Here is a 27,355-nt window from a genome sequence, read left to right as displayed (position 1 = left end):
AATTCAACTCCTTGGTCCTGTTTTTTTGTTTTGTTTTGGTTTGGGGTTTTTTTGCCCTGAAGTCTGAAGAACCAATCTGATCACCTGTCTCTGTGATGGAAGAACTAAGGTTGAGATTCAGTACTATGTGCTCCCTTGACATCTGGTGAAACCAGGAGGGCCTCGCCTGGCCTAACCACAAGCCCCCCACCCACTCCGTCCCCGTGGCTGAGGTCTCCTAGCCAACAACCCTCCTTAGCCAGGGACCAGGTGCAGCTCCTGCTCATCCCTGAGGAAGGTGTCTAGCTCCCTGCCAGCCTGCCGAATTAGCTGAACAAGCCAAGCTCACCCCTGTGGGGTCGCCCATCCCCTTGTTACTCCAGAGCCTGCCTCCTACAGCCCCTGCTGCTTCACTCTGTGCTCTGGGTGCCCCTCCCCAGGCTGAGGATGAATGTGACCAATAACCTGCTGTCCATCGCCTCTGCCCAGCGTCGGGAGGCCCGCGCTCCGCATCCCCATCACCGTAGGGCAGGAATCCCTCCCTTACCAACAGGGTGAAGAGGAGGCAATCACAGCAGCTGCCAGTTAGCAGGAACCTGGGACGAGTGGGTAAAGAGAGGCCAGAAGAACTCTATTTCACGGGAAATCAATAGTCACATTTCCTTACACTCTCCACCTCCTCTAAATACCACTCCCGAGTTCTGATATAGCCCATCAGCAGGAAACAAGACCAAGTAAACAGAGGCAGAAACAAGAGTCACACTTCAGGAGGAAGAAAACAAAGAAATATTCTGGCGCCTCAGGACCATAGGTGACAGGAAGTTTATTCTAGAAAATATCTGTAATTATTTCATTCACTGGCAGACTCTGTCCCCGTCTTACTCCCGTTCTTTGAATACCACATCCCTGGGTACCAGAACTCTACCTGTCTCTGTATGAAAACAAAGAGTGATGAACAAGAGAGCTAATGATTAGTATTAATGTATGTGCTCTAGTTACAAACGCAAACCTGCCTCTCCCTCCCCCCTCCCACCCCGAGCTAATGGATGAACCTCAGTCAATAAACTCAGGAAAGACCACAGAATCAATAATGGGTCTAATTTAACAGAATTAAGAAGTGGATTTTTTTTTTTTAAACAACAAAGTGGACACATTTGCAATAACCACATTCTTGTATGTTGCCTAGCAACAAGATATAAAAGATATACAATGTCAGTAACTTATTTTCACGTACAAAAACAGCCCCCTGCCTTGGCAAGGTTATAATGTACTTTTCCCCAACTAGAACACCACGGAGACTATTAACACTGCCATTTTCCATAATATACTCTGTTAAACAATCATGTGTTTTTGTTAGTGCATTAAAACACTGAATTTACTTAATGACTACTGGTGAAGGAGCAGCTACAGAAAAGGCAGGAGTTTTTCTGTTTCCATTTTAAGCTCATGGGTTCATTGCCTGGGCCGGAGAACTCAATAGATAGCAAAGGTAATGAATCAAAACACTGGAGTTCACCTATAAAAGGTAAGAGAACAGGGCAAGAAGTGGTCTTGTGGGGTTTTTTTGTTTTTTTTACAATTTATTTTATTTATTTTTGGCTGCTTGGGTCTTCGTTGTTGCATGCGGGCTTTCTCTAGTTGCAGCGAGTGGGGGCTGCTCTTCGTTGCGGTGCACGGGCTTCTCACTGCGGTGGCTTCTCTTGTTGTGGAGCACGGGCTTCAGTACTTATGGCACATGGGCTCAGTAGTTGTGGCTCGCAGGCTCAGTAGTTGTGACACACGGGCTTAGTTGCTCCACGGCATGTGGGATCTTCCCGGACCAGGGCTCGAACCTGTGTCCCCTGCATTTGCAGGCAGATTCTCAACCACTGTGCCACCAGGGAAGCCCTCTTGTGTGGGTTTTAAAGGGAAAATAGACAGTGAAGTGAAGTATTGGTGTTTCTTGATGCGTTTTAGAATTTTTCTTTGGAATATGAAGTTTCTGGAAGGTGTAAAACTTTTGAGGTTCCAAGGTCTGTCCTTGGGTGTGGGAGTGAAGGTGTGACAGGAAGGGAACGTGACAGCAGAGCTTCAGCTGAGGGGCTGGTGGAGAAGAAGAGGCAGCTCCTGAGGTACCGAGCTCTTCGTGGCCACCTGGGATCGCACTCCTAATGCAGCTGCTCCCGCCGGTGGGAAGGGGGGACAGGTCTGCCCCGAGCTGGGGCTTTGCATATATTGTCTCCTTTCATCCTCCTATGATGTTGAGTCCATTTAATAGAAGCAGAAAATCGGCTCAATGAGATTAGGTAATTTACCCAGAATCACTCAGCTAGTCGGTCGTAAAGCTGGAATTCAAACCAGGATCTAACTTCAGAGCCCCCAGGCACCTTTGTCTCAGTTGGCAGTGACTGATGTCCAGCTGTGGGGAATGTTCTGGGATTGCTGCTACTTAGTACCAGGGAGCTAAGGAGGAACCTATTTCCTCAAAAGGAGCAAACAAACAAAACCCAAACCCTCCTGATAAGCCTCACATCACGGTGCAGTGTATTTGTGTGCACATTTGTCAACTTGCATGCTTCTGTGATTTTTGCAAGTTTCCTATTCACTGTTACGTGGGATCATTAACTCCTTAGTTTAGGGCCATGTGTTACATTAAAAAAATATTTTCTGCTGAACAGGGCATTTTATTCAGGAGATCTCCAGTAGGCACTGATGGACAACTTGTGGGACAAAGGACACTCCGTTTCATGAAATCTTTGGGGGAATGAATCTGTCTGATTCACAGTGCTAGCTTCAACACTTGTGCTGGAATATAGTAAGTGCTCAATAACTATGTATAAGATGAACTTTATGCACTCATGAGTTTCAAGGCTTCCCAAACAGGCCGATTGACCAGTGATTTTTTACTCATGATCCTCTGGAGATTGACTCACCACTGGTAACTATAAAAAAGCCCAAGATGAGCAAAAAGGTCTGTTATCCCTGGAGCTAATCTGGAGTGGAATGAGTTGTTTAGTGGGAAGGGCAGCGATCGTAGGTGAAGACTACTTACTCGAAGGCAGCTGGGCATCCTCTGGTTACTATGCAATCCCAGACAATTCCCTCCTCTTACCTGGCCTTTCTCACCTCACCGCCTTCCTCGTCTAGGAAATAATTACAACACTTACACTGTCAGGCAGTCAAGAAGTATTTATGGAATACCCACAGGGCACATAGCAATAAACTTATTGCTTACTTAAGCCAGGAAATAAAGCTAAAGCGAAGGACAGGATTAGTACAAATACCTGGGCAAACCAGGCTCAAGTAAAAAGCATTAGACTCTTACTTCCTCCAGGCAATTGTGGTCATATGCAGTCTTGGCCTTGGGGTATTTTAAGATCAGTATTTGAAAAATTGCATCTACCTACTTTCGTCAAAATTGGTGCGCATGTATGTGTTGGTTTTTATTATTTATTTTATTGCTGCTGTAACAAATCACCTCAAACTTAGTGGCTTAAAACCACACACATTTATGATCCCACAGGTCAGAAACCCAGAAGTCCAGAATTGGCTAAAATCAAGATGTCTGCAGGGCTGTGTTCTGTTCTGGACACTCCAGTGGAGAATCTGTTCCTTGCCCCTCCCAGCTTCTAGAGGCTCCCAGCTTTTCTTGGTTCACGGCCCCTCCCTCCATCTTCAAAGCCAGCAAGGTCGGGCAAGTCCTCATTCCCCCAGCTCTCTGGTTCTCTCTCTTTGGCCGCTCTCTTCCACTTATAAGGACCTTTGTAATTATGCTGGACCCACTCAGATAGTCTAAAATAATCTCCACCCCGCACCCCCAAGGTCAGCTGCCTAGCAACCTAATTCCATTTGTACCCTTAATTTCCCTTTGCCATGTAACCTAACATAGTCACATGTTCTGGGGATTAGGACATGGACATCCTTGGGGGAGGGAATTACTCTGCCTACTACAGTGTGTATCTGCATATAATTAATTTTTTGTCTATCATCATTTTTTGTCTATCAATGATGGGGTATGAATTCTATGGGTACAGTCCGGCGACCTGTGTAAGACTGTCTTTCGCCTTGAGAACTTTGTATTCTAAGGAAGGTAATATATAAATATTAACTACAATCAGAAACAACCCTGGCCATTTATAACACGATTTATAGCTTGTAAAGCACTTGGCCATATATATTTCTTATTAGATCCTAATCACTACTTTGCAGGACAGGTAAGGAAAGTGTTGTTATTTCTGATTTATAGATGAGTAAACTGAGGCACAGAGGAATTTTTTTTTTTCTTAAAGCCACAGAAACAGCAGATTCAAACCCAGGTAGGCAGAGTTCCACTCCAGTGTTTTCTCTCCCACTCACACCGCAGAACCCTGATGTTATGTGTCATGTCAACATCTACCACCCAAAGAAGCAGTGAGAGACCTTACTTGTATTCTACGAAAGGAAACCCGGTGTGGGGTTGTTCAGAAACTTTATAAGGAACACAAAGTATGCCTCTTGCAGAGCTGAGAGTCTCTCCCCCTCACCCCAGGGCTAATCCCTGGTCCTCGCGGTGGACACTGGCGTTAATGATGGAGCAAGAAGACAGCAAGGGCTGCTTCAACAGCCAGCGTCACCGCAGGGCTGAGGAGCCGCAGAGCGATGTGTGCACTTCACACCCAGAGCTGAAAGGAACCGCTTGCTTCATGGTGCAGTGTTCTGTGTGTTAATAAGAGAATGCAGCTGTAGGACGGCTTCAGCCTGCTGTGCCCACTAACAACCGCACACATGGACACAGATAACCAGGGAGGTGGAGGAGTTCTGTTGAAATCTGGCACTCCCACTTGCCATTCTGGGTTATTTTATTCTCCAAAAAGGCACATCGTTTTCATGGAGAATGCAAGATCAGAAACCTGTTCATTCTAACCACGATCTCACAGATCGGTTCTGATGTCGTACCTTAAAAAAATAAATAAAGGGACTGATTCTTGCATCCCACCAAAGAAATGTGCTGCTCATCTGTGAAATGTGGCTGCTCCAGGGTCCCACGATCTCCCACTCTCCCTATTTGGAGGCCACCTACAGTGGCCACTAAAAATGAGGCATTTTTCCAGGGATCTTTATTTTTATTATTTTTTAAAATTTTATTTATTTATTTATTTATTTATGGCTGTGTTGGGTCTTCGTTTCTGTGCGAGGGCTTTCTCTAGTTGTGGCAAGCGGGGGCCACTCTTCATTGGGGTGCGTGGGCCTCTCACTGTTGCGGCCTCTCTTGTTGCAGAGCACAGGCTCCAGACGCGCAGGCTCAGTAGTTGTGGCTCACGGGCCCAGCTGCTCCACGACATGTGGGATCTTCCCAGACCAGGGCTCGAACCCGTGTCCCCTGCATTGGCAGGCAGATTCTCAACCACTGCGCCACCAGGGAAGCCCTATTTTATTTTTTAAAATAAATAAATAAATAAATCTATTTATTTTTGGCTGCGTTGGGTCTTCATTGCTGCACGCGGGCTTTCTCTAGTTGCAGCGAGCGGGGGCTACTCTTCCTTGCGGTGCACGGGCTTCTCATTGTGGTGGCTTCTCTTGTTGCAGAGCACGGGCTCAAGGCGCGTGGGCTTCAGTAGTGGTGGCACACGGGCTCGGGAGTTGTGGCATGTGGGCTCAGTAGTTGTGGCGCACGGGCTTAGTTGCTCTGCGACATGTGGGATCTTCCCGGACCAGGGCTCGAACCCATGTGAACTGCATTGGCAGGCGGATTTTTAACCACTGTGCCACCAGGGAAGTCCCTGCCAGGGATCTTTAAAGAAACCTCTGAAGGTAGAAAACTAACAGAAGCTTAAAAGTCATGCTAGCCTGCTGGTGATGCCCAACAAAGGCTCAGGGGACACGATGACTGAGCGGTGTCCCAATGCGGCGTCCCCTGGAGGTAAGACCTGCCAGGCCCCAGAACCCCCAAATGCTCACTGGCCACCACAAGACGTGACTCTGACGGTTAAGTTGGTGGAGGATGAGAAAAACGAGAGTCACTGGTATAAGAAGATACATAAATGTGAATGCATAAAGGAAGCCTAGTGTGACTCCCTTTCTTAATTACCTAATACAATTCCCACTAGATGCATAAATTCCAGTTCCTATTAACAGCCCTATGAATAATAATCAGTTTACTTTCTGACTTGTATCTAAATATACTTTCTATATGATTTCATCTTTTATTCAGCTGTTTAAAAGCAGAACATCTAATTACAATTCCTATTAGTCAACATTAATTTTTTTTTTCCTTTTTGCCATGGAACATGTGTGATGACTGATTTTCTAAAAACAGAATTCCTTAGCATATGGAACAAATCGTGTTATTATTAATGCATCCCCAAATGACTCTGCATTTCAATTCCCTTAATTATTTAGTCATTGCTGATTATGTCTTTTTACAATTCATTATGCCATTTCTTGCAACGTGGGCATTTTATTTATTAAGTGTCAAAATGAAGGGTTTGACCTCATAAAAAAAGACATATTTTTTAAAGTCTGTGCTTCCCTTCTTTAACATTTTCAGGCTATGTGATAACAGAGCTCTTAACAGCAAGTTTTTCAAGGACACCGTTAGGTACATGCTAATCTGTCTATAGTGACAGCCGTTGCTGGCAGGCTTTGTAAAGGAGTGGAGAAGTGGGCTGTGGAGTTGCCCCCAAGATATCACTAAAGATCAGCCCAGGATAAATCAGGAGTTTGGGATTAACATATACACATTACCATATATAAAACATATAACCAACAAGGACCTACTGTATAGCACAGAGAACTCTACTCAATATTTTGTACAACATATATGGGAAAATAATCTGAAAAAGAATAGATATATGTACATGTATAACTGAATCACTTTGCTGTACACCTGAAACTAACACAACACTGTAAATCAACTATACTGCAATATAAAATAAAATTAAAAAAAAAAAAGATCAGCTGCACTACTTCCAATCCCAATTCAATCACACTGAAATGTGCTCATTTTAAACAAAGACACTGTTTGTGTAAGTAGATTGTTGTACTACTTTTATCCACAAGCTAAACTGATCTTTTAAAAATAGCTCTTCAAGTAGTACTGGGAAACACAGGATAAGAAACATTTACTAAATTAAAAGAGAACTGACTCAATAAGAATTTTGTCCTCTGGCTGATCCTCTTGAAGTTATGAAACCAGATTCTGACTTGTGCTATTTAAGAAGGCCTGGGCAGTAGGACCATCATGCAGATGTTGGCTCAGGGAGTTCTTGTCTGAGGTCAAATTCATTGTAAAAATTTTTAAAAAGGCAAAGGGAAAACAGGAAAGGATTAAGAAGGCGGAGAATGTGAGGAAATTAAAGGAAAATAAACATATTTACTTATTTCTACCCAGCGAAAGCCTTGTCTCTGAGATGTGAGGTTTTCTTAACTGTGTTTTTTGTTTTTGTTTTTATGTTTATATTTATTATTTATTAACATCTTTACTGGAGTATAATTGCTTTACAGTGTTGTGTTAGTTTCTGCTGTATAACAAAGTGAATCAGCTATCTGCACATATATATCCCCATATACACTCCCTCTTGCGTCTCCCTCCCACCCTCCCTATCCCACCCCTCTAGGTGGTCACAAAGCACGGAGCTGATCTCCCTGTGCTATGCAGCTGCTTCCCACTAGCTATCTATTTTACATTTGGTAGTGTATATATGTCAATGCTACTCTCTCACTTCGTCCCAGCTTATCCTTCCCCCCTCCCCGTGTCCTCAAGTCCATTCTCTACGTCTTCAGTCCTGTCCTGCCCCTAGGTTCGTCAGAACCATGGCTTTTTTTTAGATTCTATATATACGTGTTAGCATACAGTATTTGTTTTTCTCTTTCTTACTTCACTCTGTATGACAGACTCTAGGTCCATCCACCTCGCTACAAATAACTCAATTCCGTTTCTTTTTATGGCTGAGTAATATTCCATTGTATATATGTGCCACATCTTCTTTATCCATTCATCTGTTGATGGACACTTAGGTTGCTTCCATGTCCTGGCTATTGTAAATAGAGCTGCAATGAACATTGTGGTACATGACTCTTTCTGAATTATGGTTTTCTCAGGGTATATGCCGAGTAGTGGGGTTGCTGGGTCGTATGGTAGTTCTATTTTTAGTTTTTTAAGGAACCTCCATACTGTTCTCCATAGTGGCTGTATCAATCTACATTCCCACTAACAGTGCAAGAGGGTTCCCTTTTCTCCACACCCTCTCCAGCATTTATTGTTTGTAGATTTTTTGATCATGGCCATTCTGACTGGTGTGAGGTGATATGTCATTGTAGTTTTGATTTGCATTTCTCTAGTGATTAGTGATGTTGAGCATCTTCTCATGTGTTTGTTGGCAATCTGTATATCTTCGTTGGAGAAATGTCTATTTAGGTCTTCTGCCCATTTTTGGATTGGGTTGTTTGTTTTTTTTGATATTGAGCTGCATGAGCTCAATTTTGGAGATTAATCCTTTGTCAGTTACTTCGTTTGCAAATATTTTCTCCCATTCTGAAGGTTGTCTTTTTGTCTTTTTTATGGTTTCCTTTGCTGCACAAAAGCTTTTAAGTTTCATTAGGTCCCATTTGTTTATTTTTGTTTTTATTTCCATTTCTCTAGGAGGTGGGTCAAAAAGGATCTTGCTGTGATTTATGTCACAGAGTGTTCTGCCTATGTTTTCCTCGAAGAGTTTTATTTGTAACCTAGATGGTATATACTACGGTAACGCAGAACAAAATGGCAAACCTTCTACTAAGTGTACCTTCTATTTAAGCATGTACCTCCTGATCATGCTAAAGCTGAGTACTACTGAACGGGATGTGACAACGGAACTTGTTCTTTGTCTTTTGATTTAGAACAAACAACAGATGCCATATAATCAAAGGGAGGCGCACCTAGGCAGGGCAGAGCTCGGATCCAGGGGCTCAAAAAAGCCTTTTATGACCTTTTGCTCGATACTCATCCGAGGCCCTGAAAGAGAATTTCGTTGAAGAAAGTAGCTGTAATACTGATACATTTGCCTCCCCCATCTGAAGTGAGGGAGGGTAAGGGAGATGGTTTTTCCTCCCCTCAAGCTCAAGTAAGAGGGTTTTTAAACAGCCCCCATCCCACACCCACACATACCCCAATCGCCCTCAGGGGACTTTATATTTGCTCTGGGAGTTTGGGAATACCTAACACAAGCCTGAGAAACTCCACAGGGGCGTTGGCTGACTTGAGTGGCCAGGGTGGCAGCACAGAGGGCTGTGTTGGCTATGGACTCCACTCCCATCTACAGAGACTAACTATACCATTGGATGCACAAGCCAGGTTGGGGCAAGAACAGGCAAAGAAGTGAGGTCATTTAGACTAGAAGAAGGGCATCACCCTCATCAAAGCAGCTACAGGTGGACGTTTACAGTCAGGAAAATCTATTTGGAACCATTAAAGAACCCTGTGAGAGAAAGAATATTCTTTCTCTCCTAGAGAGAGAGAGAGACCCACCAACCCAAAAAAGCACCAGTGCCAGCTCACAAGGACCAGCAAGTGTGACTTCTTTTGCCCCTCACCCCTCTTCTGTCACCCTAGCTCTAGTGGAACCAGAAACCTCAACTGAAAAAAAGAAAAGCACAAGCCAGTGAAATAGAGAAGGAACAGCCATACGCCTCCTTCCTTCCTAGGATTCCAGCTTGTAGGAAACCCAAGTTGGGAGAAAGAAATCTTTAACTTTAAATGAAGTTCAGAGCTTTGATGATGCCTTGTGACTGGGCATTTTAATTATTGAAGTGAAACATTTTGTCACTAAGAGTGACTAGAGAACTTTAAAATCATTGAGTAGTATCTGGAAAAGCCATGGGAGCTACTGAGATTTCATTCAGCAGCAGGGAGAGAAGTAGCTCGTGAAAAGGGTTTCAAGAGAAAATGAGGGACTTCCCTGGGGGCGCAGTGGTTAAGAATCCGCCTGCCAATGCAGGGGACACGGGTTCGAGCCCTGGTCCGGGAAGACCTCACATGCCGCAGAGCAACTAAGCCCGTGCGCCACAACTACTGAGCCTGCGCTCTAGAGCCCGCGAGCCACAACTACTGAAGCCCACGTGCCTAGAGCCTGAGCTCCGCAACAAGAGAAGCCGTTGCCGTGAGAAGCCCGTGCACCACAACGAAGACCAGCCCCCGCTCGCCGCAACTGGAGAAAGCCCACGCGCCCAACACAGCCAAGAATAAATAAATAAATTAAATTAAATTTAAAAAGAGAGAAGATGAGAGGGAAAACATTGCTGTATGTTTGCATGCTACGGAGCACTTCTTGGATATAACAGTTGCTTACTGAGGTAAAACACACGATGTAAAATTTACCATTTTTACGTACATGGTTCAGTGGCCTTAAGTATATTTGCATTCTTGTACAACCCTAACCACCATAACTTTCCAAGCTCAAGCTCCCTACCTGTTAAATAGTACGTAATGGTTGCCTCTTAATCAGTAAATAAAGGAACTCGGTGTAAGGCCAGGCTTTAGCATTTACTACATGCTGTTGGGCCTGTTTTACTTTATCTATTCCATTTCTGATAACTCTTATTTTTGTGTGTGAAGATCTGAGTTTTTGACTACATCATATTCCTTCTGCCTAAAGAACTTCCTTTACCATTTCTTGTCCAGTTGATCTGATAATGAATTCCCACGGTTTTTATTTGCCTGGAAAACTATTTCTCTTTAGCTTTTGAAGAATATTTTTGTTGAGAATTCTGCGTAGAGGGTTTTTTTGTTTTGTTTTGTTTTTTGTTTTTTCTCCCGTTTCACACTTTAAAGATTTATTCTGTTGTCTTATTGCTTGCCCGGTTACCAGTGAAAAGTCTGTCATTCTTATCCTGGTCCCTCTGTTGGTAAAGTGTCTTTTTTTCCTCTGGTTGACTTCAAGATTGTCTCTTTGTCTTTGGTTTTCAGCAGTTTGAATATGATATACATTAGGGTGTGTGTGTGATTGTGTGCATGTGTGTGTGTTGGTATTTATCTTGCTAAGTATTCTCTGAGCTTGAGTTTCTGGGATATATGGTTTGGTGTCTGTCACTAATTTTGGAAAATTCTTGGCCATTATTTCTTCTGCCTTGTTCTCTTTGTTTTTCCTCCTTCTGGAATTTCAGTTACATGTGCTTGACCATTTAATATTATCCAACCAGTCTTGGATGCTCTGTTCTGTTTTTTGTTGTTGTTGTTGTTGTTGTTTTTACACTGTTATCTCTTTGTTTTCAGTTTGAGTAATTTCTGTGGACTTATCTTCATGCTCTGGATTCTTTCTTCAACTGTGCCCAGCCTACTGATGAGCCCATTACAGACATTCTTCATCTCTTTTTCATTTATCAATTTTTTTCATGTGGTCATCTCTTATAGTTTCCATCACCCTAGTGAAATTATCTGTGTGATCTTGCATGCTGTCTGCCTTTTCCTTAAGAGCCATTAATATGTTAATTGTAGCCAGTTAAGTTCCATGTCTGATTGTTCTAATATCTGTGTCTGGTTCTGATGATTGCTTTGTCCCTTCAGATTGTGCTTTTTCTTGCCTTTTTATAGGTCTCCTAATTTTCTGTTGAACACCAAACATGTTGTATAAGACAGTAGATTCTGAGGGAAGTATGTTCTATTCTTGGAGATGAGAATGCCTTTCCTTCTGTTAGGTCTTCAGTGTGGAGGTTTGTGTTAATCTAATGAGGGGTCGGGCTGGATGTGAATTTGCTCTCTGCTGGGCTATGAGTCTCCCCACTTGGCTTTGGGTCTTCTCTTTGCATAGCTCTCCCAGTTGCATCCCACTGTTCTTTTTACTCAGTGCTAGTCTGTGCAGTGGTTGGAGAGCTGGGGAGAGAAGATGGTCTCTGATGTTTTTATTAAGCCTTGGTGTTAGCTGGGCACTGTGAACATGAGTCTTGGTGGTGTAGCTTTCCTCCAGATGTAATGTAATCTTAGGGAGTACATTATTCCTGACCCTTCCCTAGGGGTAGAGCTTTTTGTTTTTTCTAAAAAAAAAAAAACCCCAGACTCTGCCGATACAGTGGGTTTCCCACAGGGACTTCAGGATGCATTCTGGTTGCCCTTCCCCCTGAAGATTAAGGAATGACAGGGGAGAAGGGTGTGCGTTGTTTGGGTGATGGTTGCCATTCCTCTCCTCCAGCTAGAGGGGGACCCACCAGGGCTCTCAGGCTGCAGTTGTGTGCCCTTCTTCCTACAGATTAAGGTTTCTGATCAGTAGGAGAGATAGAGGAGATGGGTCTGGGTGGAGGTTCGGCAGTGGCTGCAATTCCCTTCCCCTAGCCAACACCACAGGTGAGGCTTCCCAGCCTGCTCCCAGGTCTTCCCTATGAGCACCTGGGGGAAGAAAAGCCTGCAAAAGAGTGCAAACTCCCCTGTGCTTGTGGTGCCCTCCTGTGAGCCCATGTTCACCTTTGCCAATCATACAAGCTTCCTCTAACTGGTTTACATGGCCTTGGGTGGTGTCCCTTACAAACAAATGCTCAAGTCCTGTTTCTCCCTGAAGGTGCCTGTCTCCCTTCATATTTCAGGTTGTTTGCCTTGTGACCTCAGTTCTTTCATGGGTTTAATAAAAGTAGCTGATTTGCTCTTTCTCTGGCTTTTTTCTCCTCTTGTAAGAGTGGAAGTGGTGCTCTCTCCAGCTCTCTACCTTCTGTAGCTCTGAGCTGAAACACTGCTGTTTTCAATAGCACTTTACCAAGCTGTGTGCAGTTCTTTATCTCCTTTGAGCCATACAACCAGCCTGGGTCAACCACATGTTACTGCTGCCACAGGAGGAGAAGAAAATCCATTACAGGAGACTGGGATTGAATATATATATATATATATATATATATATATATATATATATATATATATATATATGTACACACACATACATACACACTACTATGTATAAAATAGATAACTAATGAGAACCTGCTGTATAGCACAGGGAACTCTACTCAGTGCTCTGGGGTGACCTAAATGGGAAGGAAATCCAAAAAAGAGGAGACACATGTATACATATGGCTGACTCACTTCGCTGTACAGTAGAAACTAACACAAGATTGTAAAACAACTATACCCCAATTAAAAAAAAAAAAGAAAACTCACTACTGACTAAGCTGAATATGCATGCCCAATTCTTCATTTTCAAGTAACCACAGGTGTCATTATAAACTCCTAATTCACTCAAGAGTGGATTCCTAACAGATGTAAAAACAGTTTATAATTTTAGATGCCTTTGAGTTCCCGTGAAGACATGAATTTTCTACACGTAAAATTCCAGCTCTTACTCATTGTTGGATGCTAGGGTTCACTGACTTTTTTATAGTAATAACTCAAGGTGTTGAATATAAATAATTAACAAGTAATAAGTCCCATACTTGAAAGGATATATAAGATGTCTGTAAAAATTGAATGAGTCAGTTTTTTCATGAAGTTAGATTTTCAATAAATCATTCAAGTACTTACTGAGAATACTGCTGGGTGCTACAAAATCATACAGAAATGTAGGCAATCTCATTCTATTTGAAATTAAATCTGTATGTCAATGAAAAACACAATATTGAAAAGATATAATCCTTCATGCATGGTACAGGAATATCAACCCATTTCCCTTCTTGTGTCTTCTTTTAAGGCTCTATGCGGAAGCTGGGGATTTTCTCAACCTACCTCTCTGAAGACTTCCACTATTTTAATTCACTGTCCTTCCAAGCCCAAGCAGATTTCTGAGTCTTACTCTGCTCTCCTCAGTTGGATAAGTCTTAACGTGGGAAGGATTTATATTTAAGTAGGAGGGTTCTATGTCATTTGCCAATAAGCAAGACAGCTGTTCCAAGCAATCTACCAAGTTTATTTCAATGTGAAAATACTCCTGTAAGTTAGAAGCTATGCATAATTTTTAATCCTTTGTGAGCTCTCAAAGGGAGTCTTGAGAAACATAGTAGACCAGAACATATATTATAAAAACTACTTTGCCTGGGTAATCTGATTCATAATTAGGCATACTTGGTATAACCATACACTTGTAAAAGCAACTAATAGGCATAAATTGACATAAATGAACGTAGTTTACAATAATTAAGAAGGCAAAGAAATTTAAATAAGCACTTCAACTGTACTTAAAGAAATAAAACGCCGTCAACCACCTATCAAACAATGTTCCACCAGGGGGTGTAGTCTGCACTTATTCCCTTTGCAGCTGCTTTGCTTAGTGTGCGCACCTGAACAGTTGTACAAAAAAAAAAAAAAATACATTTTTGTAAAGTGATTTATAATGTCCCACTGGCTTTCATTTTTATTCCAAGGAAGCATTGTCTTTATATTTTATCGTTTGTCAAATCAAATTCAAAGTGATTCCAACACTCTTGTTTTCTAGTAATGCTAAGTTGTAAAAAAGCTGTAAGCAGATATCTAGATTTTAGATATTTAGATATCTAGGGGAATTTGCTATTAATCCTAGGTTAATCCTTTCCTGTAGGCAGGAGTCCTTTAGCAAAACAATGATTTCTTAGCAATAAAGAGCTAATCTCGCAAATATTCTACAACCGGATTTTACAGACTGAGATTTCCTTAAGTGAACCTCATCTCCAACGAGTTTGAGAATACTTGATTATCCTAATGAGAATAATGGCAGCTAACAGTCATCAGCTCCAAAATAAAAGGTTGATTTCAATCACAGATTTGCAAGATTGCTTTACCTCCAGAACTGCGTTTGATGAATGAAAACATTTGGTTAGGCATGTTGACTCACGAAGATGTTTGTATCCACAAATTTATCTGGCAACAGATGTTACAGTCATATCAAATAATGAGGAAGAACAATAGCTTTCTTCTTTGCAAACTGTGCACTGTATTGAAATCTCTATTGACTCAATGCTACCAAGCTGGTCAGCGGCAGAGCCGTTGCCGAACAGAGTGTCTGATGCAAGAACTCCAGCTGCAGTGAAAATTCACACCTGTGCAGTCAGGGGTGCGGGTTGCGGCCACCTGGACCTCTCGGTGCCTCTGGCTCTACATTTGCACCCACCCCTCTCCTGGGCAGGAGGACAGTGTTGACTCTTGGGGCTCTTACGAAGGGTAATATGAGCAGGTGGTGTCAGTAATATGGAGCTTTCTGGAAGGCAGCAAAACACAGGCTGATGCAGAAGAAGCTGGCACTTCAAGATGTACTACCAGTAACTAGGTTACACGTGAATACACGCTCAAGACCGATTTGTAAGGAACTATCAACGGTACTTCTGTGTTCACCGTGCACCCCTTATGCCACACCGCAGGCATCAACGCTCAATCTAACTCCTCAGAAACGCTGTGTGGCTTCTAAAGCAACAACTGCAGCCATGAGCATCCTTTCTTACCCTCAAGGCTGTGAGAAAGAGATGGTACAAACACAAGAGTCCTGATGCATCCCCACAAGAAGAATTTGCCTAGTCTTATGTACTGAAAATATTCAGCCTTTTAAGAAAATCACTCTATCTGGTTTATGAACTTAGGCTCTGGACTCTGGAGTTTAAACCTTAACCATGTCTCTTATTTACTATGTGTTCCCTTCCCCTTATCTCAGTTTCCTGCTCTGGACGATGAGGATGACATCATCTAGAGTAAGAGTGAGGATTAAAGGAGGTAACAGACATCGAGGGCACAGAAAGCCATCAATGCGTGTTAAGCCATGCTATCATTATTGCTTCTGTTGCTTTAATTCATGGAGTTTGCTCTAGTCCAAGGAGACTATTCAGATCCCTGCACCTCAAAGAAAGGGGGGCTATCACACAATATTGCTTTGATGGGCTCGTTATCGTTTTTAGTGATAAAAGGTCCAGCACACATCCTTCTGGAGACTGTGAATTTTCCCAGTGCTGCTAAGACCCTGGGGGTGGGAGGTTGGGTGGGGCGGAAGAATGCATTTAAAAACTGCTCCAATCAAAATTATTGCCAATCTGATCTCGGAAACATTTGTTCTAATGCGCTAAGTATTCTGCCCACTGCTTTTTCTTTCCATTTTCCTCCATTTGCACGTGCTTGGCTTTTGATGTGGCATACACTTTAAAAATACATTATTAAGCAGACAGGCCTGTCACCCCTGGAGGTAGCACTCTGTCCCCCGCTTATTCTTAACAAATCTCCTTTTGTGCTCTTTTGTGCTGAAGTGATTAATCATTTCAACTATCCAAGGGTTGCTGATGATCTTTCTAGATGACTCCAGTTACCACGAGTCCCCCCCTCTCCCCCATCACCATCTACACTGTTTTGAACCTGTTGGGAATCTGCTCTTGAGTCTGTATTCATGTAACAGTGATCTCCTGATTTCATACAACAATAACCAGCGAACGTCCAAAAGAACTCAGTGTTCATTTCTTGCCTCTTTCCAGAGTCCGCGGTTGGGGTGCGGGTGGAGGGCTGAGTGAGAGACTTCATTGAAAAAACCAAGGAAATACAAAGTGAAAAAGTCAGAATGATCAACGCTCATTTTGCAGCCCAGAGGGGAGGTTTTACTCTCACTGGAGGGAACCTCTCGCGACACCATCTTCTTCATGTATCAAGGCTGGATTTTCTTTCTCCCTTTACCTCTTTCTCTCTAGTTTATCTGCAGCTGAGTTTTCAAATGGCTTTCCTGTTTGAAGCTGGGTAAAAGACTGTCATTTGGTTTCCAGAGAAGCAGCCTGGGTAGGTTTTGGGGGATTCGGTCATTTTTCAGAAGCTGTACCAACATTTTTAGCTAACTTGAAAGGTTCTATTTTTAAAAGCCTGTCCTGTCAGCAATATGCTCAAGGACTTTCATTTTTATAATATTACTTTTAAAAAATACTTTACATATTCAAACTCAGATATTAATATATCTTGAATATATTAACTTTTCTCTTGGGCTTATCGTACTAAACTGTTGCCAAGTTGGAAAATAAAAAGTAACCACTTATAATAATCTATATTCTACAAAGGAAACAGTAGGATTTATTTTAATCACTATTTTATCATATCCTTAATTCATGTTTGCCCTTATAGATTACATTTTATTAAAAATAGTATGTTTACCAAAAAAAGTACTCTTTAATTATATAAAATAAAATATCTTCCAAAATTGCAAAAAAATAAGAAAAATAAATAAAAGCCTATCATTCCCTCTCCCCCACCCAGATAGACACTGTTAAACTGAATTCAAAAATATGTTTAAAAACTGACCAAAAATACTGTGAGATCACAAGTTATTGCCAGAGAAGGGAAGGCTAAAATGATTCGTAAAGTAAGTATGCAGATATAAATATATCGATACTGTTAAATTAATATAGAATCCCAGGGTGATTTTTAGAAAATATGTACTTTATATGCAAAAATAAATCTATATTTGAGATTACTAAAAAGATATTTACAAGTAGCTGAGGCATAGAGTTTTAAATTAATGCATAATATGTCAATAATAAGCATGCTGATCTTAGGATTTTTAATCACGTTTCAGAAGCCTAATCAATGTTCATAGAAAAATACTTTCTTTTTAAAAAAAGGTGTAGAATATAAAATTTTTAGTATTTTTAATTCTACAGAACCACAGACCTCTCATTATTTAGGATTACAATAAAAAATAAGGCATTAAAATGAAAACATTGTAATGAAAAAGTTGTAATAATAAACAGGAAACTGTCCATGGGTTACAACGCCTGTAACTTTTTAGGAAATTCAGGGGAGAGAGAAAGATATACTTTTGCATAAATAGGTACACCTTTTTAGTGGGAGGAAAGAGAGAGGGAGAAGCTGTAATAAATAAATCAGCTAGTGTCAGGATATGACATTATTTTCCAGCCCAATACTGCAATCCCCCCTTATCCATGGGGTATATGTTCTAAGACCCCCAGTGGGTGCCTGAAACCACAAGTAGCACCAAACCCTATACACATTGTTTTTTCCTATATATACATACCTAGGATAAAGTTTAGTTTATAAATTAGGCACAGTCAGAGAATAGCAGAACTGCCGGCATCACTACTCTTGCACTTTGGGGCCATTATTAAGTAAAATAAGAGCCACTTGAACACAGTACCGAGATAGATACCGAGATGCATGGGATACGCTGGACAAAGAGATGGTTCACATCCCAGGTGGGATGGAGCAAGATGGCACAAGATTTCATCACTCTGCTCAGAATAGCATATGATTTAAAACTTATGAATTATTTCTGGAATTTTCTATTTAACATTTTCAGACCTCAGTTGACCATGGGTAACTGCAACTTTGGATAAAAGAGGACTACTGTATCTGGAGAGACAGGAAGAGGTGTACACATTTCCTAATTTATCAGCAGAACTAAAGGTGTTCAGGAAGCAGGCCAAGCATAGCGATTCTCCAGAACTTCTGGGCTACACGTGGGCCCAGGAATGGAGCCATGTGCAAATGGGGAAATGCCTCATGTGCAAAAAACAGTTAATTTAGGAGCCTAAAGAATGCCAAAACTGGATTACCCATTCTGAAATTGCGGGCTTTGTGTGTGGACAGCTTTCAAAATCAGAACAAAACCACCTGTAGATAAATACGGGCACATGTTCTAAAAGTCATAAAAAATGTCCTGAGTTTCAACCCCTACATTTTTAAAATACTTACATCTCATTGCATCCAACAACCATTAAAAACATACAAACTGCATAACTATAAACCAAATATATCAGAATTTATAAAACAGCATATAAATGAAATGGCAAAAGAATAATCAGGTTTCTAAGTTTTTTCCATTATAATGATCTAAATAATTATAAGTGTAAGAACTACAGATAATTATGTCTTACTTAAAAGATATGATTAATATCTAGATAGATGTTCTAATTTTTCAAGGCCTGTATCTTGTCAATCCTCAAATTATCATTTTTGATCTTAGAAATTATTTTTAACTTTCCTGTATGTGTACAATAGTAATTTGCAGCAAATCTGTGTAATTTCACAACCCTCCATTTGAAAAAAGAGAACACCGTGTGTGGTTTTCATGATAATAAGTACAATTTAAAAATGTATGTCTTGAGTTGATAACTTTGGGTAATTGTTCCAAGAACTACTTTACATGGAGCATATTAGCAGTGGAAATAGCTTTGACTTCCCTCCCTCGATTACACGAGCAGCAATATGGTGATTAACCAAATTATCCCTGCAAATTTATTATCTTGATTTCTTCAACTTGTACATCACATTCATTAGCTATCAAAATGGAAAACTCAGTTTCATGAAAGATAATCAGACTACAAGTGGCAGATACAAAAGGTCTGAGCTTTTCTGGCGTGGATACCAGCAGTAGCTGGGAATGCCTTTTCACTTCCAACCCTCAGGAGTTATTAGGTGAACTCTCATCTCTCTTGAATTTGTGCGAAATGTAGAATGTTCTAGTGCTCCCAGGTAACCCAACAATCTTGGCCGTCCTTGGAGAGCTTATGTTTCAGGGGGACAGCACCTCAATCTTTTTTTGTTGGAGTATTGGAAGGACAACAAGGTAGAGAGGAAAAACAGACACTGAGCAAAAGGTCAAAGGCATTCATTCATTATTCCTCATCCATTTATTCAGCATTAATTAAACACCCATTACATGCCAGGCAGTTTGATAGCTCCTGGAGATGGATGGTAAGAGCCTAATGGGGCTTAAGAAAGACAATTATGACTCAGTACAATAAGTGCTATGATAAAAGTAAAGGGTACTTGGGGGGGGAATACAGAACAAGAGCATCTAACTCAGACTCTGGCAATCAGGAAGGCTTCCTGGAGGGAGTGACATCTTAAGTGAGGCTTGTAAGATATGCAAGAAACAGTAAGGTGTTCGGGGTCAGGGGCAGACAGAGCGTGCTCTGGGGTTAGGGAAGAGCATGAGTGAAGCCCGGAGGTGAGGGAGAGAGCTGTGGTGCCGCTCCTGCAGAAGCCATGTACAGAGTGAGAGGTGAGCAGGGGTGAGAGATGAGGCTGGAACACCACTGGGGCCAGAGCACGTGTGGCTCTGCAGAGGACCTCCAAGAATCTGACTCTGTCTTGAGCCCAGCCTCACTATCTCTTTGCTCGGTGGATGTGCCTTGCAAGGCTAGAGCAACAGAAAACTTTAAAAATCAAGTATATTTAATGCCTCAGTCCTCTAATGTAGTGCTGAAGTTCTCCAAGTTTCTTCACGAGAAGTGGGGAAGGTGTGCCTTTGACCTTGCTGGAAACCCCGGCCATGGTGCAGTCTGGCTACTGACATGCTTCCCTTGTCCCAGCCTGGGCACAGTAGGAGGTACATGGCACCGTGAGCTCCGTGACGGCCTGTGGCATCCAGCTGTTGTTAACACTATGTGTGGACCTCCTCTTGTCTTCCAGTCCCCACCTTCACAGTAAGATATTGACAAACACCCATGCAAAGATATTGACTGCGGTATCAGAACTCACCCTTGACTATGAGGGCAGAGAGTATATTCCCACAGAATATATGCTGCTTGGGCTGCTAACATCCCCTTGGTCTTCCACACCCCTGGTTCTGTAAATGCCTCTGTGATGTCTAACCGTGTGCATCAGAAGGAGACAGGTAAAAACAGAAAGGCAAAGCCATTCACTCCCAATGGGAACTTCCAGACCTTCACGGTCCCTTTGGCCATCACCCCAAATCCTCTGGGCTCGGAACAGATTCTGAATTAGAGTATTCTCGTCCCACCTCTGTTAGAAACTGGACACCTCCAGAGTCATCACAAAGCCTACAAAGTGTAGCCAAATGGCCCTGAAACAAGCAGCAAGCTGCTGCATACCCCTTACAGGCACCAGGATGCCCCTGGCAGAGAAATGGAGTCATTTAAGTAGGGCTTTTGGTTTCAGCCAAAAGGACAAATATAATAACATCTAGTAAAAATGCACCTACAGATGTAAAATAAGATATAAATTGTGTTACTGCTGTCTCTATCCATCCAAGTGGCCAACTGCAAAAAGAAAAATCAAAACAAAACACTACCAAGTGAAACTCATTTATCTTGGATAAAACATGTAGCTTTTGCTTGGTGAATTTCTCTAGACCTCCAGGAGGTTTACTTTTGCTTTGATTCGATTTTATTATGACAAGTAATGGGATATATAAACGGGCTCCTCTACATTTATACGCGGATTGATTTTGCCATTTGTGGGCTTCATTTTGTCATGAATAAAATCTTTACTACTTGAAACAAATGAGATAATTTATTAAAAAAAAACAAAAAAACACACAACATGAGGCAGGAAACGCCTGTCTGGTCTGAAACGGGAGATTTGACCTAGGTCCAGCTCTGCGAACGACCCAAACAGATCACTTAAAACAAGTTGTCCCTTTGTTCTCTATTTTCTCCGAGTGGCTAATATATTTTCATGTGGGTTACGGAGCATGTAGACATTTAAGCACAAGGCTTCTCTTGGCTCACCATCCAGGGTCTGAACACGTGAGGGGGCCATGATGATGTGCGTTGCATGTGATGGTAATCTCAACTCTCTCCTCGCTCACAGATCTCCCAGCATCACAACTGGAAATCTTGCCTAGGAGGCTCCTTAGTTTCTAGAAAACCAAGGAAAAGGAGTTCCCTCTGTCTGCTGGATATCTGTTCAGTTATAGCGTCAGGAAATTGGTTTGGGTCTCCAGAATTTAAACAAGTCCCAGGTACTCCTTTCATGTCAACAGAAGGGCAACTCTACGTAAATATTCGCCATGAATATCTCACAGGAAATTGGAATTAAATTAGTGACTAAAGATGAAAGCCAAGAAGATAATCTGCTCAGATGTTGCACTGAGATTGTCTCTAAATTCATCCTTTAAATCCAAACCAGATCTCAAACACTGGTCTCTTATGACAAAGGCTCCCTACGTTATGAGGAGTGCCCGGCAATAAACGCCATCTAGAGCCGTGTGGCATAAAATCTGTGCATTCTAGATTCCAGCCCTGTACAACCCCATTAAGTTGTAAACGGATTTTATTTGCTGAACAAATGTTAATGCCATTCTACGTTAATGGATAATGCTAGGAAAAGCACCTAAGTATTACAGCACTGGAGCCTTTAGGGATGAAATACAGTGTAGCTTAGAAAACTGTGTTACAAACATATGTCAGCGATGAGGGCTCCCAGCCCTTGGTGCCCATCTCCTAAATGAATTTTGCAGTAATACACAGATTTACTAGGTCCCAGGATTGAAATTCTCTGAGTGAGGATAAAAAATAATTATACTGGAGAACATAATGTAATATTCAAATGACCTGAAAACAGTCACCTCGGCAAAAATGAGAGGGGGGAGGAAAAAGAAGTTCAAAGGTGGTGAGATTGCTGACGGCCATAAAACCTCCGTGAGTTCAAGTGCACACACGTGTGATCGGGCACTTTCAGATCATACACACATGGGAACCGGAAACCTCCCTTTCACAGCAAAATGCCTGAGTGGTTTCATGAATGAGCTGGCGGGGGGGCTTCTTCCTTTAATAAGACAGCACAGCAGGTAAGAGAGAGGGGGTGCTGGTCCCAGACGGTGCTGGTTAAAATCCCAGCTCTACCATGTGGTAGCTGTGTGCCCTTGGCCAGTTGTGTTTAACCTCCCCTCGCCTCAGTTTCTTCCTCTGTAAAATGGGGATGATAATAGTTCCCAACTACACAGAAGGCAGTTGTGATGGTCCAATGAGAAAACACATGCAAGAAGCTTGGAAGAGTGTCCCAGATATAGTAAGTGCTCAATAAATGTTAGCCTATCCTCACTGGTGGTCGTGACTGTGTAGGAAATAAATGGAATGGAAATAAATGGAATGGAAATAAATGGAATGAAAACCACAGCCTCTCCTCACAAGAGGTCTCTAAACTCAGAGACTCCATCCTCTCAGTTTTCTCCAGTCTGGACCCTGCCCCCCTCTCCTCCACAGAAACAGCTCTCCATAAGGTCACCAATGACCTTTTTGTTGTCCAATCCATTGGGTGGCTTTTGATCCTCATCTTTTTGTGTCCTCTCAGGAATTCTGTGCCCTGTTGAATGGAAACTCTCTTTCCTTGGATTCTGTGACTTTTCACGGTCACAATTTTCTCTAGTCACTCCCTCTCATGTTCGTTTGCCAGTGGATATTCCTCTCTTCCCTGCCCCTGAAATGGTGGAATTTAGGCTCTCATTGCTTCTTGGCCTCAAGTCCCTCTCCAGGCAAATGTACCCATTTCCATGGTTTTACTACCAATGTGCTAATTCATCCAAAATGCTGGCCTGCAGCTCAGACCTCTGGTTCTGAGTTTCTCTACATTCCCCTCGTCTACTTGAACATCACAAAGGCACCTCAAACTCAGCACGTCTAAAAATTAACAGAGGATGTCCTCTTCTCCCCCACCCAACACAGCATCTCCCTCCATCTTCCCACGTCTCCACCAAGCATCCCTCACTTGGAACCTGCATCAGCCTCCCATTCCTCTTCCTTCTTCCCCTCAAGCCACTCCTCACAGCAGCCAGAACGGTGCATCTACACTGCCAATCTGATCACATCACGCCCAGCTCCAATCCTTCACCGGCTCCCCTGTGCTTAGAGCCTGTTGAATGTGGCTGGGAAAGCACAACACGACTGGCCTCTCCTGCCTGGCTTTTCCCACCTGCTCTCCAGCCACGCGGGCCTTCTCTTTCCTTCCCGGGTCTTTAACAAGCCGAGCTCTTCATTCCCTCTGCTTGGAATCTTCACCATTTTCCTTAGGTTGCTTTCCTACTCACCCTCCAGCTCTTAGTTCAAAGGCTGCTTCCTCAGGGAAGTAGTTCTTGACCCCAAATTCAGTAATGTACCCTACAGTAAGCGCTCATAAAACCCTGAGTATTTACCACAATTCACATTATACATTTATCTATGAGATTAAAAAAAAAACAACTTAGTATCTATCTCTTCCAGCACATCGTCAGTTCCCACAGGGCCAGGGGTCATGTCTCTCTGACCCACCGCTGTTTCCAGTACCTCCCACATGGAAAGGGCATACAAACACTTGTCCAACGACCATCTCCATTTTCATTATTTTAAGGTATTTTTCATGACCCTGATCTTCCTCCACAACAAGAGAGAGCCTTTTTAAAACGAGATGGCTGCAAGTAGCAAGTACCTCTGGTGACCTTGACGACATCAGGTTCACCTGAGCTGATTCCAAGGGGAGAGACCACTGGTAAGGAAAATTGGGCTCCACAAAGATGATTCACAGGAACCGAGCATTCAAAAAGCCAATACATCTTGTCCGTGATTTATAGCAAAGGGAATCTGTGAACCATCACAATGATACTCATCATTCTCCTTTGGAGGATTCTTTTACTCACTCACTCATTTATTTATTCATTCCACAAAATCGTGAATTCTAAAATTCCAAACATTAGGGCCACCGTGTGGGAAGAATACTGATGTGTGACAGATACACAACAAATCCAACAGGCTGTAACTGAGAAGGCGCCCTGCGCTTGTGTTTGCAGGAGAGGAGATGCTTAGGATAAGAGGGGAAGACGATCCTGGGGCTGCCTGGTGTGAGGGGCAGGTGACAGCCAGAAAAACATTCCAGGCAAAACTGGGAACACACACATGATCCTCTAGGAGCTCCTGAAGTTAGACCACTACGAACACCTGAGACTGCCAGGTGAGGGGAGAGAAAGATGCTCACACGACAGCACCAGCACCACCATCACTTCCCAGTCTATACCATCTCCTCTTTGGAACACTCCTCACAAGCTCTGGGAAGTGTGGAACTCAGAGCTCAGCTGTCTTCCGATGAAGGCAGCATCCCCCCTACCCTTGACCCTGCACGTACACATAAATCAATTCTCTCATTGGTCCAGGCTTTCCCTCTTGCTCCACGCCTGATTCAAGGCGGGCAGGGGCGGCACCCGTGGTGTGATGGATTAGGGGTCAGTGTCGTGGGAAGGTAGGAGAGTGGGGCCGGGGTGCCAGGCTCTCATCAGCTCTCTTAAGAAAAAAATAAATAATGCTTTAAACTCTTGACTACAGCATTCAGTTTTATTTGAAGTGAATTTTGCACTATCTAAAGCAGGGGTCCCCAACCCCCGGGCCACAGACTGGCACCGCTCCGTGGCTGTTAGGAACCGGGCCACATAGCAGGAGGTGAGCGGCGGGTGAGCGAGCGAAGCTTCATCTGTATTTACAGCCGCTCCCCATCGCTCGCGTTACCGCCTGAGCTCCGCCTCCTGTCAGCATTACGGTGAGTTGTATAATTATTTCATTATATATTACTGTGTAATAATAATAGAAATAAAGTGTACAATAAATGTAATGCGATTGAATCATCCTGAAACCATCCTCCCCACCCCCATGGAAAAATGTCGTCCACAAAACCAGTCCCTGGTGCCGAAAAAGTTGTGGACTGCTTCTCTAAAGTATATCGTTTTGGTATGAGAAATACTCAAACTCTTTATAAACTTCAAGCCCTGCTTAGAATATAGAACAGAAAGGTCAAGTAACAGAGTTCTTCCATATCCTCAGAAAAGATAAGAAAGGATGAGAAGGGGTAGGATTTTTTAAACATAAACAGAGAAACCAAAGAGGGGATTGGTGTGTTGTGGTATTATCATTTTGCAGATATAAACACCAAAACCAATCAAAGGAAGATGGCTTGAACACTGAATACTGGGACCCCAAACATCAAAGTATGTTAAAAGAGAAAAATAGGAAAAGTACATCTGCATTTTACACTACCTGTGTTTAACCTGAAACAAGGCCCCAAGATAGACATCATTTAGATGTAAAATACAACACGTATTTTATTCAACATATACTTAAATGCCAGAAATGAAGCTACCACACTTTGACAACTGTTTTCTATATAAATCTCTGCCAGAAAAACAAAAATCATTATGAATTCATCAAATCAAACTTCAATGAATTATTTTAATCAATTTGAGAGTGAAAAAATTTGTTTATGAAATAATGCTTTCCAGGAAGAAATAAAAATCCTTCTGCTGAAAACAATTTGATGGTTAATGTAAAATTTTAAACCACATAACCATATTACTGTAATTCACTAGCAATTCAAGAAAAAGTGTGTAGGATGCCCAAAAGTTAAAAACCTATTAAAATAAAGTTTTTCTTTTTCTTTATAGAGAATTGCCACACCATCTGGTCTGATTCGCCTTGGTGTTTTGCCCAGTGTAATATCAGCTTTCTGAGAGCTATAAATTATTAGGTTATTCCGATGAAAAATATGATTGAAGACAAAATATAGGTTGAAGAGGACATCCTGATTACAAGTTTGGATACTCAGGAGAACACTAATATGGCAGAACAGCCCAACCTAAGTGCATCTGCGCATGAAACTAGTTCACGGAGGCCGTGCACGTGAGATGATGGTGATGAAAAGGACAGGCTTACAGAGAGTAACAGGCAAAATAATAACACGCATAACAATATGGAAATAAATTTTCAACGCTGAGCATCACCTCTTCGTCAGAGTGCTTCTGATTCTAATTAAGTTTGGGAGAAAAATAACCAGGCAACCCCTGCCTGACTGGAAAGCACAGACTATTGAAAGATGCTTTTAAATAGTAGGGTGATAAATGGGGGCATCCAAATGTGAACACAATCATATTTTTCATCTCAACTCTGTTGTTCTGTCTTCCAGCTGATCCCTCTAATACAGTGTCACCTCAGCCTGTGCAAAGGGACCAGATTAAGGTGTAGCTCCTAGGTTTCTAAAGGAAGCTTTAGAAGTTGTTTTATAAAGTACTGTTGTTTAGGCAACTTAGGTGATTACCCCCAGAAAGGGTAAAGATCAAACAACACATGAACAATGGGCTCGCTTTGACACTGCAGCTGCACCTCCTTCCATTTGGAATCTATGTCAACCAGTTGGTAAGATTTGTAAAAGAATATCCTTACCCGAATTATTTCTTCAACGCAGCTGTTGGTTTCTCCAGATCTACTCTCCTGCAAGCAAAGGGGAAAAAACATTAAGCCAGATAGAACAGACTTATGGTTACAGAGAAGAAATGACACATAAGCTTCCAAATTTAATAGAGTTTGGACAGGGGGCCTTGCCTAAAGTAGGACTTACAGATAAGCTCCTTTCCTTTTTTTTTCACACACACACACACACACACACACACACACACACACACACACTGTATTTTATTTTTACAAGAGATAAATAGACTGACACCACGCATTGTACATGGATGACCACAACAAAAGCAACAATGATTGCAATTACCAAACACGAAACACACTATACTATGTCATAATATTGACATTCAGTCCAGTAATCCTCCACTGTAACAAGCTCCTTTCCTTAAGAGGACAACTCCAATCAAGCCTGTGACCACCCTCCCTTCCCGCACTGCTGCACTGTGGACGGGGCGGCCGGGTCCTGAGTTGCAGTGCTGGGCCCCAGAGTTGCAGTGCTGGGCCCTCCAACCACGTCAACTCTAAGCAGGGAAGGCTCCCAGGAGTACAGCCCATGACTGGCAGGTATGAGCTCCAT

The 27,355-nt window shown here is 42.3% G+C and overlaps 1 protein-coding gene across 4 annotated transcripts in view; it reads right to left on the bottom strand.

Moving 5' to 3' along the window:
* AFF3 (ALF transcription elongation factor 3) overlaps nucleotides 1–27,355 on the bottom strand; it is a 561,375-nt gene that overhangs the window by 269,671 nt on the left and 264,349 nt on the right. For all 4 annotated transcript variants that reach the window (XM_082356113.1, XM_082356114.1, XM_082356115.1 and 1 more), the window contains one exon: nucleotides 26,755–26,802. In XM_082356113.1, coding sequence (XP_082212239.1) covers nucleotides 26,755–26,802 — 48 coding nt within the window. The remainder of the gene's footprint in view (nucleotides 1–26,754; nucleotides 26,803–27,355) is intronic.

The sequence above is a fragment of the Balaenoptera borealis genome (genome assembly GCF_965194805.1).
Source record: "Balaenoptera borealis genome assembly, chromosome: 15".
Classification (NCBI taxonomy): Eukaryota; Metazoa; Chordata; class Mammalia; order Artiodactyla; family Balaenopteridae; genus Balaenoptera; species Balaenoptera borealis.
Note: the sequence above shows the minus strand (reverse complement) of the source record. Positions and strands in the feature narration are given on the sequence as shown.